General features: G+C 36.8%; 1 protein-coding gene across 2 annotated transcripts; it reads right to left on the bottom strand.

Annotated features, from left to right (window-relative positions):
* Positions 1-335: 335 nt before the first annotated feature.
* On the bottom strand, positions 336-14,463 carry LOC121428530 (palmitoyltransferase ZDHHC12-A-like). Of its 2 annotated transcripts, none has more exons than XM_041625217.1 (6): positions 14,354-14,463; positions 9,830-10,104; positions 9,422-9,555; positions 6,660-6,803; positions 4,771-4,937; positions 336-3,794 (listed from the first exon to the last, which is right to left on the bottom strand). In XM_041625217.1, exons 2-6 carry the CDS (start codon positions 9,939-9,941, stop codon positions 3,473-3,475), a joined length of 879 nt encoding a protein of 292 aa, XP_041481151.1. In that variant the 5' UTR covers positions 9,942-10,104; positions 14,354-14,463; the 3' UTR covers positions 336-3,472. The 2 variants fall into 2 exon arrangements, with proteins under 2 accessions (XP_041481151.1, XP_041481153.1); XM_041625219.1 differs by having other exon boundaries at positions 14,359-14,463.
* Between the last annotated feature and the right edge of the window lie 1,790 nt (positions 14,464-16,253).

Raw genomic sequence — 16,253 nt, 5'->3', positions numbered from 1 at the left:
TTATTTTTGAGAAATAAATCTCTTGCCATGGCAATGGCCAAAGACGAACTCTGTTCAGGTGGCTCTGTTCTAAAATCAAAGGTTAGTCCATAAGGAAGCTCTTCTCATTGGCATGCCCATGGTATCACTGTGTTTGGAAACCAGTTTGTGCATTGTGATGTTCTGACCTTGGAGGTCTAGTGTTTGTGACATTCATATCAGATTTTTGGAGTCATCAACTCATTTGTTTTCTACATCAACTGGAACAAGTTCATGAGAGAAAGCAATACACCATATACCGGTACCTTCATTTATATACATGTACTCTCTCTTAACACTGAACTTTTTTGAACCAGTCAACCAAGGCTATGACCCAAGCTATGATAAAGCATGGAATAGACGTCCAGAAACAGGCTATCGAATATCTCAATCGAGGACAAATCCCAGGGATTATAAATGATTCTCTTCGCCTTGGCAAAATGTGTGCAATGGAAATGACCAGATACAGCCCATGGTGAAAAATAAACATGAAGTTATACTTGGCGGACTGCACACAAAAATGACACTTGGAAATGCTCTGGGTGGACAACAGCTTTAGTTGATGCCAAAGTGGCATCTCATGGAACAGCAGATTCTTTTCTGAAAGCTTCACATCTCATGCATACAAGATATGCACATCAAGTCACTTTAAATTAAGTTGCAAGAGGAGGCTTCTCAGATAAGATCTGGGCGAAATGATTTGCAATTTGGAAAAAATCAAAGGATGAAGCAAAAGTTCTACATTCAAGTACTGGGAGCAAATAGAGAAATGAAATGTCCATTCACATCATCATCTGGGCACACAGAGAAAGGAACTTCCAAACGTACGTCAGATTCTTAGAAGAACTCACTCCATTCTTCTTTGCCTTTGATCATACCAATTATGCCAAATACGGTTCGAGACATGAAATCACTTCCAGATGGAATCAAGGAGGAATCCAAGAATGCCAGTAACACGGTTCTTCCCCAAAACATCCAAAAAGTTTTATCGTCTATTCAATTTGAAAAGGCTCATGAGCAGGAAAAGAAAACTGTGAAAGGTTCAGGTGGGGCAGTAGGGATCTTTGAAAAGCCTGCAGCCTTGAGGAGGATGTCTTCAGGACCAGAGCATCATGGAGTTACAAGGTTACACCCCAGAAGGAGACGATCATCCAAACGGACATAAGCACCATGGACAAAGTCCCTCAGCTAACCAAGACGTACCACAAACAAGTCACCAACCTGACAAACATGATCCAAAACATGCGAAATCCGTTTCTGGACGAATTTAATGACCCTATCACCCTTGGCACACGAGTATGTGCAGATGACTCAGTTGACAATACAGTGCAAAGGTGGGAAGAGACTGGAAAGACACAGTATGACGAGTTTGTCACAAAGGTGTATGTTGAGGGGACTCGATCTCTGAGAGCAGCGCAGAGTGAAGATCTATGCGTGAGGCAGCAATGAAGCCCTGCCAAAACAGTTGGCACATGGAGACCACAGTCAATTCAAGGATGAATGCAATTCCTGCACTTTTTCATGTCACTGAAGGAGACAGTGATAAACTCCTCAGCTTCATGAGAGCTATCACACTTAACATGATTACCAAAACTTATGCCATTCCATCTGCCTCTCCTGATATAGCAGAACAGTAACCTGATCTCAGCCAAGGACCTGGACAGCTGAATGAAACCACATGCACACCAAAGGACTACATTCTCACCACTGACAGCAAAGCGAAGAGTTTTTTGAGCTGACGGACTCAATGACAAAAAAAAGAACAGTAGAAGAGGAACGTAAAGAATTCAGGGATAATATACATTAAGCATTAATCATATGCAAAACTCCTAAATCATGGTTTTCAATTAATGGTGAGGTAGCCCAAAGTGAGAGGAAATGAAAAAATGTCATCGTCTCAGCAAGGTTGTTCGGGCAGTGCAAAAAGATGCATGTTATTGGCTATTTCCTCTAAAGTTCATCATGGAGGCCAACATTGCAAAGGGGAAACACAAAGTAAATTTCTCTGCCAACAATGGAAATACTAATTGATAAAGTAAAGGAAATAAAGAGATACTCTTAACGTCTTTTTATGTAATAGGATTACTATTAAACAATGTTCCTTCCATGCACTTTGTAACTCCAAAAACATAATATACTTACAAACTTCAAAAACACACTTTGCTCAAAATAGCAACCTTATCTCCCCATCATTAAGTTTATTCATCGGCAGAACATAAAAGGCACAATCTGAAGTTGAAAAGGTGTTGTAATCTTGATTATCACTTCTTCACCTTATTTTTGTTGCTATTTTTTATTTTGTTCCTCATATTTCTTTCTTTCTTTTAGTTTTGTATATAAGTTTGTGCTTTGTTTCATCTTTGTTTATGATTGTTATGATTTAATTATTTGTTTTTTAATTACATGCACAACCATTCTAAAGAACATCCAATGGCTGATCGAGGGCAATTTTACCGTGTTGAAATAAAATAAATCATATCAACCCATTCATCAGGTCCAAGACCGCTAGTAGTAACCCATTCCGACTAGCTTACTTAATATACAAATCTAGAAAAGTGTGATGATAACTGTTCTGAGTTTGAAACATGTTCCATTAACTTTTAGAACCTTGAATAAAGCATTAAAAGTAAGTGTTAATTATCATATAAGCAAGTATAAAATTATTTTTAATAAGATTTTTATGTGAATATGTAAATAGTGTTTGTTTTATCTATTAATTAGATGGACATATTACCAGCAATAAACTTTTCCTGTAATCAGTTAGTGTATGTTTGCGTTTTGTTTTCATTAGAGTTTTGTCTGTAAAATGTTTAGTGTTAAAGTTTTGTGCTGATATCTCACACATAAATGTACATATATTGCACATGCAAAGAATTACAGAAAGCGTGCCTAATGTAAGTTATGTTAAGCTGGGCACAGCCTACTTCATATTTGGATGTTGCCAGATTTGGCATTGCTTTATGTTTATCGCGAGAATCTGTAAGATTGCCAAATCAAGTGCTCATCACACGGTAAAGCAAAAATACTGCACTTTTCTGCATTTTCAACTTGAATGTCAAATTCAGTTTTCATACAATGTGTAAGACATAAATACCATGTCGCTCAAAGGTGGTTGCCTGATATCTTGTGGAATGTACAAGCTACATCTACAGATGTTTTTACTATACAGCAATTATAAGAAATGGCTTTGTAAAAATGAATGTAAAAGCAAAATTTGTTCAAAATGGTGGTCTTATAAAGTTAAAAAAATAAATAGATACAAAAACAAATACAGCTTATTCATTATTTGACTTAGTGCTGCATGATTCATTAACTCTTGGTGACTTACAACTACAAAACTGAACATATATTTCCCATAAGTACATACCATAATGTACATCATCATGTTTTCGGAGGCTTTAAATAACTAATGGCATAGCAACTGCAGGAAAGGAAACGTCGTAGTGGTCATGTCTTATGAGGCATTCTTAAGATCGCTATACTTCACCAACATGACATCCCAACTGCGGTACGGGCAGTAGCAGAAGAACTTGAGGCCATTGCGACAGTATCCCTCATCGAACGGGTTCACCGACTCGTCCAGGTTTCGCAGGTACGTGATGCGATGCCGGGACATGAATTCCCAGGTGGTTTGGTTTGTGAAGAGCATGAAAGTATGGCAGCAGAGTAACGAGATGACGGCCGCTGCACCGAGGCTCAGTACAAGCATGCAGATCAGGTAGAGTGCGTTAGCACGTAACCAATCCTGAATGGTCGGATGCCAGTAGAATCCACCCCTGAAAGGAACAAAATACATGTAATATCTTAATAGGGGTGAGAAACCTGTAGGCCCCATGATATGACAATAATATTCCAATACCATGACATTGACCATGAAAAGATAATATCAAGTACTGTAAAGTTTGGCTTAACCTTATAGGCCATGGTCTAACTCTGCTGATGCCACTCACTTCTTTTTTTTTTCATCATTTGAAAATGAATCAAAATGTCACAATTCCCCAAAAATCTTTGGCCATTTTTTTTTTGCACCTGTCGCAATGCATCACTTAAGGGACATGCTCCGCACTCCTCTTATAGACACAAAAGTGATTTCCAAACCAATCTTCTCATGCAGTACAACCACCTTCAACATTTTTTTGTGATAAATCCGCCTCGCACGATTTTTTTGACCGCGCTGCCCGTTGACTTTTTACTTTCAAGTCTCGCGCAACTTTTGTGACCAAAATTGTGACCCCCGGGTACATGCTTCCGAAATTACACAACATTTCGTAAGTGCATGCAGACACAAAATTGCTCAATAACGAGAATTTGTGTACAAATCCAATGCAAATAGTGTTTTCAGCCAAAAATATAAGTATCATTATATTTCTTTTTACTGATTAAAATCAATCAATTTCATCTTGTTTCTGGTAAAAAATAAGTCCAATTTCCATTGAAAAAAAAAAGAAAAAACAAAGAAATACATAAGAATTTAGAAAACAATAAAATACATAAGAAAATAAATGTGATGTTCAAATTCTGGGTCTGATTCTTATGTCTGTGAACCAAAAAATAGCATTTTAGGGGCATTATTTAGTTAATTAGAGAAAACTTTTGATTTTACACATAAAGTAGTATACAAGTAATCAGCAATGAGATTTTTCACAGAATTTAATCATATAGTTTTGTAGATTATGCCATGGGTAACGCACGCCAACAGCCGAGATCATCTTCTTAGGCAAAGACACGGATAAATATGAGTAGCCCACCTACCAAGTAATTCTAATAGCCCAGATAATGATAGCTGCTTGACACAGAAGAAAGAGCCAGAAGAATCTATGATTACGTTCTCCCACACAATTCTCTAGCCATGGACAATGGTGATCGAACCGTCGAACACACCTCCCGCAATCCTCGCAATGTTTTGTCCTCACCGGTTGCTGTTGAGAAAGAGACAAAAATACAAGATTAAATGAATTTATTGACCTGTATTCTGAATAACTATGGATAGGCAATTGTGACAAAAATCTCTAATAGTACAGGTTCAATGAATCGGCCAATTTGACTCTCAAATCATTATCAACTGTCTTGGAAGGATAAATAAGATACTTCACTATTAAAGAATTAGGAAAGAGCACAGTAAACATTAGAAGCATACAATGTAAACACACTTTTAACATGTTTGGCTTCCCATGATTTAGCACAGAGTTAGACCATGGTCTAAGTTAAACCTGACCACAAGATACAGGCCATTGTTTATTGATATCATGCTCCACCCATACCTGCCAAACCTGGAACTTAAGAAAGTGGGGTAAATCTCATCAAAGGGGAAGTTCACCCTGACAAAAAGTTTATTGTAAAAATAGCAGAAAAATAATAAAAAATATTTCTGAAGGTTTGAGAAAAATTCATCAAATAATTAAGTTTTTAGAATTTTAATTATTTGATTTGTGATGTCATATGCGAGCAGCATTCCTACATAGCGAATGGTAAAAAGTCAATGAAATGTCATTTTCTCAGAAAATTGAAAATGGTTTTCACTGTACTTTTTGTATATCAATAGACAAATCATATCACACCCGATCATTAATAGAAAACACAATTAAGTCATCAGGAACCATACAAAATTTCAAAATTCATGCATTTTATATTACATAACACATGGGGCAGCTGCTCGTTTATGACGTCACAAATCCAAAACTTTGAACTCTAATAACTTTCTTACTCTTTAATGGATTTTCCTCAAACCTTCACTAATTTTTTTTCTATTTTTTCTGCTATTGTTACAACAAAGTTTTCTTCAGGGTGAACTTCCCCTTTAAAGACTGGGCAGAAAATATGTAGTTTCTTTTACATCTAATAGTACTGACAACAAATGTTTACTTTTAATGGTAGTTTGTGGACATCCTATAAACATGTGTGTTATTTCAGCAATACACAATTCTCCAGATGGTCTAAGAAGTTTCAAGATAGATAGATAGATAGATAGCAAGATAGATAGATGGTATTTATTGTGATAAAAATGCAATTAGCAGCCAAAGGCTGAATTACATGAAATTATACAGAGTAAAATTTCAGTAAACAAACAAGCAAAACAGTAAACAAAAATTAACAAAGTATAAATATTGGAAAGGGGGATACAAAAAGAAAAGTATACAGAGGGAGAAGTAATGTCAAAAGCAGGAATGGGGAAAGGTTAGGAGTAGACTAAATGTATATACCTTTAACAAAATGAACATTTTAACATAAATATATATTCGACCGATGTTGAATGAATAACAATACATGTATATTAAAGAGTGGATTGTATGAAATTAGACAGTTAAGCACTTATGAGAAACAACCAATCATGATAGTCTGAAGCAGCCTGGCAGCATTCTATTTATGTTTTTTTTTTTAAGTGGTGATCATTATTAATTACTGAAATCCATACACCGTGGGCTCGTAACATAAAGCTTAGCAATGATCGTATAACATTTTTCTACAATTGTTTCCATTGACTACTATGTACCATTAATCATGATAATCAAGCATACGATTAATCGCTATGCACTGAATTAACAATAATAAATCTAAGGAGAGACAAATTATTCATCAATTATAGCAATAACATCAACCAGAATATAGCATAATGTAACTCAAAATATCCATTTGGTACTTACCTTAATATTACAGTAACTGCACTTTCTTTGTGATTTATCCTTTGCCTTTTTATCTTTGACCATTTTCTGTCTTTCGTCGTTGCCATCCCCTTCTGATTCCTCCGCCGTTTCTTCGTCACTGGAATCCACTTGACTCCACCCGTTCTAGGAATGTCACATGAAACAACACAATTTCATTTATTCATGCAATTCATTCTTGGGTGTATCATTAAAAAAAAGGGGGGGGAGGTTATTTGTAAATCAATGACTTTACAATCAAATAGAATATGCACTGTTAATATGAAAGTCAGTACCTTTTTCATATTTGTGACTGTACATTTTAAACAAATTTTAAGAGTTTATAACAATCTCGTAATATGAAATAACAACAACAATAGAGTGGTTGGGTCAAGTCAGGATTGTTTTAGTGTCTCATAGGCCTCTGGTATAATCGCAATCTTTTTTAATATGAATTTTCATTTTCAGGACTAAGAATCTAAAATGAAAAAGCTTTAGATTAACCACAACATAATACAGGTATTAAATCAAGGGGAATCTCATGGTGTCAAGTGGACGTCAATAAAAACAGAAAAAAAGATGGTTAGACAAAAACTGATCAAAGAATAACAGAATTATAGATCAATAACGTGAAGTCGACTGGGGGCAGCTACCTTGTATATCATGTATGTGTGATATATACATGTAATTGCAACAAATGCCATTTTATCTGAACTTTGTGAGCAGTTTATCTTTGAATTCATTCATTACATTGTCAAACACATCATTTTATCCATGATCCTGTGAGAAAAAAATATTTTCAGTCATAATCAATCACTAATATGGGAATTAATGGAATTATTTTAAAGGACACATGAAGCAGCTGCTGATGTGTTCTGTCACAGAACCAAAAGTCTGTTTTTCTTCGATCGATTATCATCATTCCTTATATAATGTGCTTTTCTAATTTGTTTTGCTTTCAAATTTAACAAACTGATGTCAGGATGAACCTTCCCTTTATTAAGTGTTTTGAAATTTGGTAACAATTTTTGCAGTTTCGATACACAATTTACAACACCAGGGGGTGTACCACAATGATTTATGTGCAACTAAAGGCCACCGCCTACCTTACGACCCGACTGATCTGCGACTGGCTTGCGACTAAGTGAGAGGAGATGAATCGCAAGGTAGTCATAAGCAGGCCTGTTAGTGGGGTTTCAAAAAAATAGCGGAAAAATCTGAAAATTTACCTTACTATTTACTATCGCCAAGCCGCTGCATTTTTTGGTTGTTCCGCTGAACTGCGTTGGCTTACTCACCAATACATAGACTGAGGAGCTTGGAGGCCCGTACGTACAGACAACGTATTTTAGCAGTAACGTTAGATCTAACAGTGGAAACCCGATTTTCCGATGTTTTTTGTACCTAAAAAATGTCACATTATGAAAAAGAAATCACATCCATATTTACGAAAAAATGTTTAAAATTCAGAAATATCGTACCTTAGACTGCAGTTACCGCTAATTCCTTTGAAATAATGAACGAAACATCGTCATCTTCGATCCTTTCGTTGGTCAACGTAAGTTGCCATCTTGGATGACGTCATCATCCTTACAGACGTACATGTATTTACCAGTCGCAAAATATCGCGATTTGAGCCGCTGCTTTGCGCTTGTATGCCAACAACGGCAACAGTGTGATCCGCAGCAGTTTCATTCGAAACTTCGCGAAGGCAAAATACAAGGCCCCGTAACGTGTATATTCACAACAAAAACATTCTGCTCGCATCCATTTACCTAGACTTGTTTTCCAGCCGTTTTGGATAAAATAGCGGAAAGAAAAAACAGAAATGGAACACAGGAAACAAGTGGAAATTGAAATCGGTCTTAAAAATGAAAATAGCGGATTTCCGCTAAATAGCGGAGATTTCACAGTCCTGCATAAGCCTCGACACGTCACATCTACCCTCACTCAGTCGCAAGCTAGTCATAGACCAGTCGGGTCGTAAAGTGTGCGGTGGCCTTTAGTGTCACACTTAAATTCCAAGTTGTGCGCGTTATAAGAGCATCGCTGCATTAGTCAAACCATGCTAAGAAAACACATGCTACTGCATATTTATCAATAATATTGCACGTATCAACATTTTAAGCGATGGTCCAGGCTTGAGATATTTATATCTCAATAAAGAGAGTAAAATTCACTGAACAAAATGCTGAAAATTTGATCAAAATTGAATAACAAAATTATTGAATTAAAAGATTTATCATCCCGGCAAAACAGTTCTAGGCTGACTAGGCATGTCTCATGAATATTCATTAGGTGGGTTGATGCCATATCCACACCTGCTCTATTGTATTTTATTATAAGAAATAAGGTTTATTCAAAAAATTTCTACCAAGAACTAAAACAATTGGATTGACAACTAATTGAGAGCATTACTTAATTATTGCCTTAAATTATTCCATCATAATGGAGATTTACATGTCAAAAATGAAACAATTATGATTTTATGTAATAACATAAGAAAAAGAAAAGTATGGATATGACATCAGCCCTTCTAATGAATATTCATGACTATGTGTATATACCGGTAACTGCTTTCACAAAAAAAGGGTAAACTTTAAAGTTCAATAACTTTGTAATTTGTTACCTGATTTGATGAAATTTAAACATCTTGCTCTGTGAATTTAACTCTATTTATTTACATATAAATATTTCCAGCCTTCACCATCCCTTGCATGACTCTAGTCTATTACCATTAAATATTTGTGATACACTGAACTCACCCTTTCTACGTCGACAATGACATAGCCTGGGTTCATCAAGCTGGCTATAAAGTAGAGTACACTGGTCGCAAGAAGTAAGCATATGAAGGCTACCCCATAAATAATGTTCTTCCCATTTAATGCATTCCGTAGCTCTGAAAGAAATGACAAGATATAACGATAAAGCCTAGCAACTGGAGCCCCTTTCATAAAACCCCGTTATTATGATTGCAATAACAGTTTCAAGCTGTTGAAATTGCTCAATCTGATTGGCTGACGGTAAACTTGCTACGGAAATAGTGCATTTTTTTATTTTTTAATAAGTTTTTGTGAAACAGGGCCCAGATATAATGTGATACAAGAGTAGTTAGAAAAACAACAAGAAATGTTAACATCATAATCATTTAACTGCGATGCCCTGGTACTGACCTGTGTCATTGAAGAGTAGCACACAGAAGATACCGACTGTGAGGGCGGTGTGAAAGAAGCGGATGAAGATGCCAGAGGCTAACCTGGACAGCTCTTTCTTACTCCTCCCCATCTCACTCTCCTCAGGAGATGGTGTACATTAACTACTTCTTTCTTGATGCAATTCCAAGAGGGAAAGACGGTCCCTTTTTCTAGTTACCTACATCAATTAGGACATCAAGCAGTGATGAGTTTGTATTGAGTTTTCTTTCAGTATTCAGGCTGCTCATGAAGCACTATGAATAAAAAACAGAGAAGGGATATTATACAGTTTAAGGGCAAAAATAATACTTAATAGGGTTTTTTTCTTTTATTTCTATTCAATACATGTTACAGAGTAAAGGATCCATGTACATGTAGTGCAAACAAGTATAATCTTTCACTTCACTTAGAATTATTATGTGAGAAATAAGAGATGGTTACCCCCCCCCATCACTCATTAACGTATAATGGCGGTTCGGGTATGTGTAAGGCCCCCTTTTCATGACTTGCCAGAATGCCAGCAGTTCCCAAGGATGTCATTTTGAACCCCTTTCATTGCCCAACCCATTTTCCCGTGTTCCTAAGCCTCTCAATTCAGGCATCAGTTCTCAAAGACCCCCATGCCATGTTAAATTCCAGTTTCCAAGAACCCCCAATTTCAGAGAGGCATCTACATGTAGTACTCAAGCCCCTCATTTCATAGCTCAACTTCAGTTCTTAAGGGTATGGTTTCAGATTTTGGGGTCGCATACCCCTACCCTTTCCAAATCAAAGTCACTCCCCCCCCCCTCCAAGGCGGTTACCAAGCAAAATTTCACTGCATTCACCAGGTCTATATGATCTAAGCTCAGCCACCTGAAGCAAATGAAAGAATTTTCATATCAATGCTCATTTGCAGTGCACCCTTTGTTCTAGAACCAACCATCTGCTATTAATTTTACGGCATATTCCTCTCGCACTAAATGAAATATGCTGACTTGTCCTAATCAAGGTCAAAGGTCGCTTAGGGTCAATGCACTTTGACCATGTTGGGGGTATTTGTGGAATTGTCATCAGAATAACTTTGACATTTTATGGTTCTAGTTCATGAAACTTAAACATAAGAGCAATTAAGTATCCTTGAACATCCTGTGGAGTTTCAGGTCACATGACTAAGGTCAAAGGTCATTTAGGGTCAATGAACTTTGATAATGTAGGGGGGTATTTGTGGAATTGTCATCATAACTTTAGAAAGTTATAGATACAGTATATGAAACTTGGACATAAGAGTAACCATGTATCCCTGAATATCCTGTGCGTGTTTCATGACCAAGATCAACAGTCATTTAACGTCAATGAACTTTGGCTGTGTTGGGGTATTTGTTGAATTGGCATCAGAACGTTTATGGATCTACACATGTAGTTCATGAAACATAGATATAAGGTTGGCAATGTTTGGCTTATTTTCTTTTCTTTGGGACAAATACTTGATTTTTTGACACTGTCACTGTCAGTTTCCATTGCAGCTATTCATCATATAACTTGGCTATGTAAATTTGATTCTTTTGATTATTTTTTCTAAATTAAAAACAGAGATTGAAAAATGATTTTCTTGCCATATTACTTTCCACCAATAGAGGGCAGCTCTACACACAGTGTAGAGCTGCCAACTTGGATTAAAAAAATACTTGCATCTGCCGATAGATATCAGGAATCACATAATATTTGTTTTAATCAATAAATATCATATAAATTACTTATTTTACGATTCATATTTATCGGCCGACTCAAGTATTTTTAAAAAACTAAGTTGGCAGCTCTACACGCGTGTGGTATCTTGGTATCGATAACAAAAGATTCTAATATGGCGAGGTAAACAGACTGGGTAAGTTACGCTCGTGCTCTTATGTTTTTTTCAAATTTAGTACTATTCTTTTAATAAATATAATTAGCAGACCTTCATTTTTGAGGAGCGCGATCGCGCCGGCGCTCCTACCGCGCTCCTTAAAAAAATAAGGAGAGCAAAAAATCGCGCTCCTCAAAAAAAATTGCTAAAATTTCACATCTTTAAATCCATGAAATGGCCTTCTTTTTTCCATAATTCCTTGAAATTACTTTTAGTTTAAATCTATCAGAAAAGTGAAGAATATTCATCTCTTTCCCGACTCTGATTTTAATGTAATCTCGGTAAACATTGCAGTCCCATATGTAGATTTTCATGGCAACACCATGGAAGTCTACATGTGGGACTACAATATATACCATGGTATGTTCAAATCAGAGTCGGGAAAGTGGTGAATATTCTTCATTTTTCTGAAAGTTTTCAACTAAATCAAAGTAATTTCAAGAAATTATGGAAAAAAGGCCTTTTCATGGATTTAAAGATGTAAAATGTGAAATTTTCGCAATTTTTTTTTAGCAGGAGCGCGTACATCTTGTAAACGTATTGACGTGACCCAGGCCTAGTTTCACCACAGATTAATTAATATCTAACACAGCTATTAAAATGTTAAGAAAAATCTACAATTTATCATACATGTATTGTAATGAATTGATTTGAGCTCTTCACGGAGAGCGATTCTGAGGAGCTCAATTGAGCTCCTCAAAAAAATAAGGAGAGCGATTTATTGAGCTCCACAAAATTATAAACGTGAAGGACTGAATTATTTAGTACTAACAGGGGGGGGGGGGGTAATATGGCACAACGAACAATTGTCCATAGACTGTGTACAACGGATAGATCGTCTCCGCACAGCAATTCTAAGACCACTGATTGGTCAATCGCGCAGATCACGTCATGATCACGTGGTCCGAAAAATAATTCCTTCGGACTGCGTGCGGAAGTATCGATAGCGATAACAATATCCGGTCACGATGTGTACGTGGTAAATGGTCTTGGTTCGTGATCGGATCGCTCCGGTATCGATCACAAATTATCGAAACCCTGCAATTTCATGCATATTCACGCGAGGCTCCGAAACCCGGAAGCCAATTGACTTTGTGCACGTTGCGATAGACTCTACAAATTCCAACGAACACGATGACATACAGACGCTAATTTGTAAGATTTTGACGGAAAAGCAAAAAGTAATCGAAATTCTCTTACCTGTGCGGTATCGGTGAGAAAATAGATCCTCCGAGAATACTGCCAACTTGGATTAAAAAAATACTTGCATTTGCCGATGGATATCAGGAATCGCAATATATTTTTTTTTTTGATCAATAAATATCATATAAATTATTTTATGATATTAATCAACCGAAACAAATATTTTACAAATCGTGATTTTTCTTGACAAATGCAAGTATTTTTTAAATCTAAGTTGCAGCTCTGCACGCGTGTTACCGCGTGTGTATCTAGGTATCATAACAAAATGAAATCAAAATGGCGGAATAAACAGACGGGGGTAAGTGAACGCTCTTGCTCTTAACTTCTTTCAATTTTACGACTATTTATTTAATGAAAAGTAACAAAAATCTAATTAAATGGGGGTAAACATAAAACTTGCCCATGTGGCGAAAAACTATAACTAAAATTGGTGATTTAGGTCTAGGTTCACCATGGGCATGATGGGTAATCCTGTCCGATACGCAAAGGCATGTACGGTGATTCCAGGCGTTAGTGGGGAGTGAGCTACGTACAGTATATAACTTTCACTCCCCACAACGCCCCAGGCTAGCTAAGACTAAGACTAATACCCTTTTCATAAACCTATCCTCCAATTAGCCGCCTAAGAGTAATGCGGATAATTCAATAAAAAATTGCCTTCATAAACTCCGAAAATAAGCCGCATTATTTTTACGAGCGCCCGTCCTGAAAAAGGCGGATAATCGCCATGACAACTGGACACGCCCCCTCCGATGCGGTTGTGTTGGAAAAGGGTGACCTTGTGACCGCACCATGGCAATTATCCGCATTATTTGGAAATGCGTTCATAAACTCAAAATCTTATCCCGATGCTGCTATTATGCGGATAATAGCAGCATCAGAGTAATGCGGATAACTCTTGTCCTCCTCCAATTTTACGACCAAATTATGCTGCTATTAGCCGCCTAATTCATTTTAATTGGGTTTATGAAAGGGGTAGTATTAAGGAGGTGAGTCACAAAAGTGTCCTGTGCCTGCTGTGGCAGGTGTGGAAATTAGGAACTTTAACTGGTTCCCAATTTCATGATAATGCCAGCGCCACCAGATCTAGATGTATGATAGTATTTTGTCAATTAACCTTGATTTCAAAAGACTTTCTCATGAAATAATGGTTTGCTGAATATATTGTCTTCACCATTAACACGGCGTGGCGCCCGATGCCACCGCATAGGCCGCACCCGCCCCAACGTGCCCCGCCCCGTCCCAGGCCATGGTCCCGCAAAACACAAACAAGCTGTTCCGTACACACCGACACCGTCACACCGCTCCGAATCTGTCCCAATAATCCAAGCCGTGTGAATGTTCTAAACGCGATTTCATCAACTCGTGTAAAATTCAAAGTTAAACTTATGCAAAATATCGGTATTAACGGTTACCTTACATCATTGGGAAAAACTATGCCAAAAACTTATATGTTTTGGTTTCAGATCCAAGCCTCTGTCTGACTCTGAAAAACGTATCGTAACCCTGCTTCATTTAGTTTAATCGACGAACGTAGAGGGGGTAAACGGAAAAAGGTAAAAATAGTGGGTCCTCCGGACCATACCAAAGAAACAAAAATAGATCAAAGTAACATTCAAAGACAAAGGGGAACGCTAAAAATTTCATCAAAATTTTAGAAAAAATAAGAAATTTATGGAATTTCAAAATTTTGCAATGTTTTATTAGAAAAAAAACAGTTAAATGCACAACCTCTTGCATATCGGTGGGCTGATTATCTCCACTTTTTATGTTACATAGGCCTACAAGAAATCATATTATGTCTCCCAGGCCATGCAGGCCTTGGAACACAAAAAGGTTGCAGCTGTGATTATCCTACACATTAAATCGTGAGTAAATCCATTTTATTATATTCTTGGGGACAATAAAATGTAAATGCATAAATAGAATACTTTATCATCATATAGAACTGTTTCTCCAAAGTAATGCCAATCTAAACAAATGTCATGATTTTGTAAGTTCCTTGTTCGATTTTTATTTAAGTCCGAAATTTTCATATTGTATCAATCAACGTGATTTGAATTTCTAATTCTCCTATAAATATGATAAAATTGAAAATAATTTGGGAAATAGGCCTTCTGCTGTCCCAACCTGCCTAGAGTGCATTTATATACCTCTCCCGGGACCTCTCCCTCAATCCACTCACATATACATTAACGCCAATTAATGTATTTAGGATGTTTTGATATTGGTATATTAACCATATTTTTAAAAAGTCATTGTTTTGTTATATAGCCATAATGGTGTAGCAGATCTATAACTTTGAAATAAAGCCAAAAATGGGAATTCGTCATGGCCGAATTCCGCCTCCAAATTCTTAAGAGCGCGGGAGCGGAGCGACATCGAGATAAATATTGCGCGTTTTTATAGAATGCAAAATTATGCGGCTACTTTAAGCACTTTTGCTGCATTTTAAGATTAATCCACGCATTAACGGTATATTAATCAGTGTTCAAAAATACGTTTCCGTCATAAAAAGTGAGGGAGGGGGTATATAATTTATACCCCCCTAGCTCTCACAAAAGTGGGAGGGGATAATACATGATATCCCCCATTCAGGCCCCGCCGGGGATGGATTTCACATATATCACCGCAGAAAAAAAAATCCCCTTCAGAAACGTAGCGTGGGGGCCCAACCATGACCTCTTTGAAAGAATTAAGCCATCAATTTGCCTGTATCACGGAGTTTTTCCGGAACTCATAGGAACAAAGCCCTCAACATCAAAGGTATTTAATATTTAAAGGAAACCTTACCAATATTCCCAGTTTAATCAAAGAAGATTTGTAAACTATCCATAATTATAATTAAATAAATTTCTTTGAGGATTGCTTTGCTTTGAAATGATTTGTGGGATTTACCCCCCCTAGATCGATCCGAGCCCTTTATTATGTAACCCTCACCACTGGTAGATATGAAGTTCGAATCCATCTTGAATCTTAGTTTCCATTGTAAGGGGCCTGGGTTAAATGGGGCATCTCTATACGTCGAAGTGATGTGATAAGGTCGACCACCCCCAAAAAGGAATAAGCTAAATAGGTCCTTGGCATTGTAAGGGGCCTAAATAAATAAATGAATAAATAAATAATAAGCATCCCAGCATGTCTTGATGGCAAAATTTCACCGTACGTAGCTATATGCTAAAAACTAACCGAAATCACCTTCAATTTGAGGTGAAAGCCTTTCTTTCTTTCTTTCAATATGTCTTTCTTTCTTTCTCTCTTTCTTTCTCTCTTTCTTTCTTTCTTTCTTTCTTTTGCTTGTCAATTTTTTTTCTT

The sequence above is a fragment of the Lytechinus variegatus genome, chromosome 15 (assembly GCF_018143015.1).
Source record: "Lytechinus variegatus isolate NC3 chromosome 15, Lvar_3.0, whole genome shotgun sequence".
Lineage (NCBI taxonomy): Eukaryota > Metazoa > Echinodermata > Echinoidea > Temnopleuroida > Toxopneustidae > Lytechinus > Lytechinus variegatus.
This window is presented reverse-complemented; position numbering and strand designations above follow the sequence as displayed.

What these genes read in the sequence shown, in the direction of transcription:
- LOC121428530 (XM_041625217.1), bottom strand. Translation starts at nt 9,941, where the DNA reads ATGGGGAGGAGTAAGAAAGAGCTGTCCAGGTTAGCCTCTGGCATCTTC. An exon ending in TCATTGTCGACGTAGAAAGG is followed by an intron (nt 6,804 to 9,421) that starts GTGAGTTCAGTG and finishes TGACATTCCTAG; the next exon opens with AACGGGTGGAGTCAAGTGGA. An exon ending in GCAGTTACTGTAATATTAAG is followed by an intron (nt 4,938 to 6,659) that starts GTAAGTACCAAA and finishes CTTTCTCAACAG; the next exon opens with CAACCGGTGAGGACAAAACA.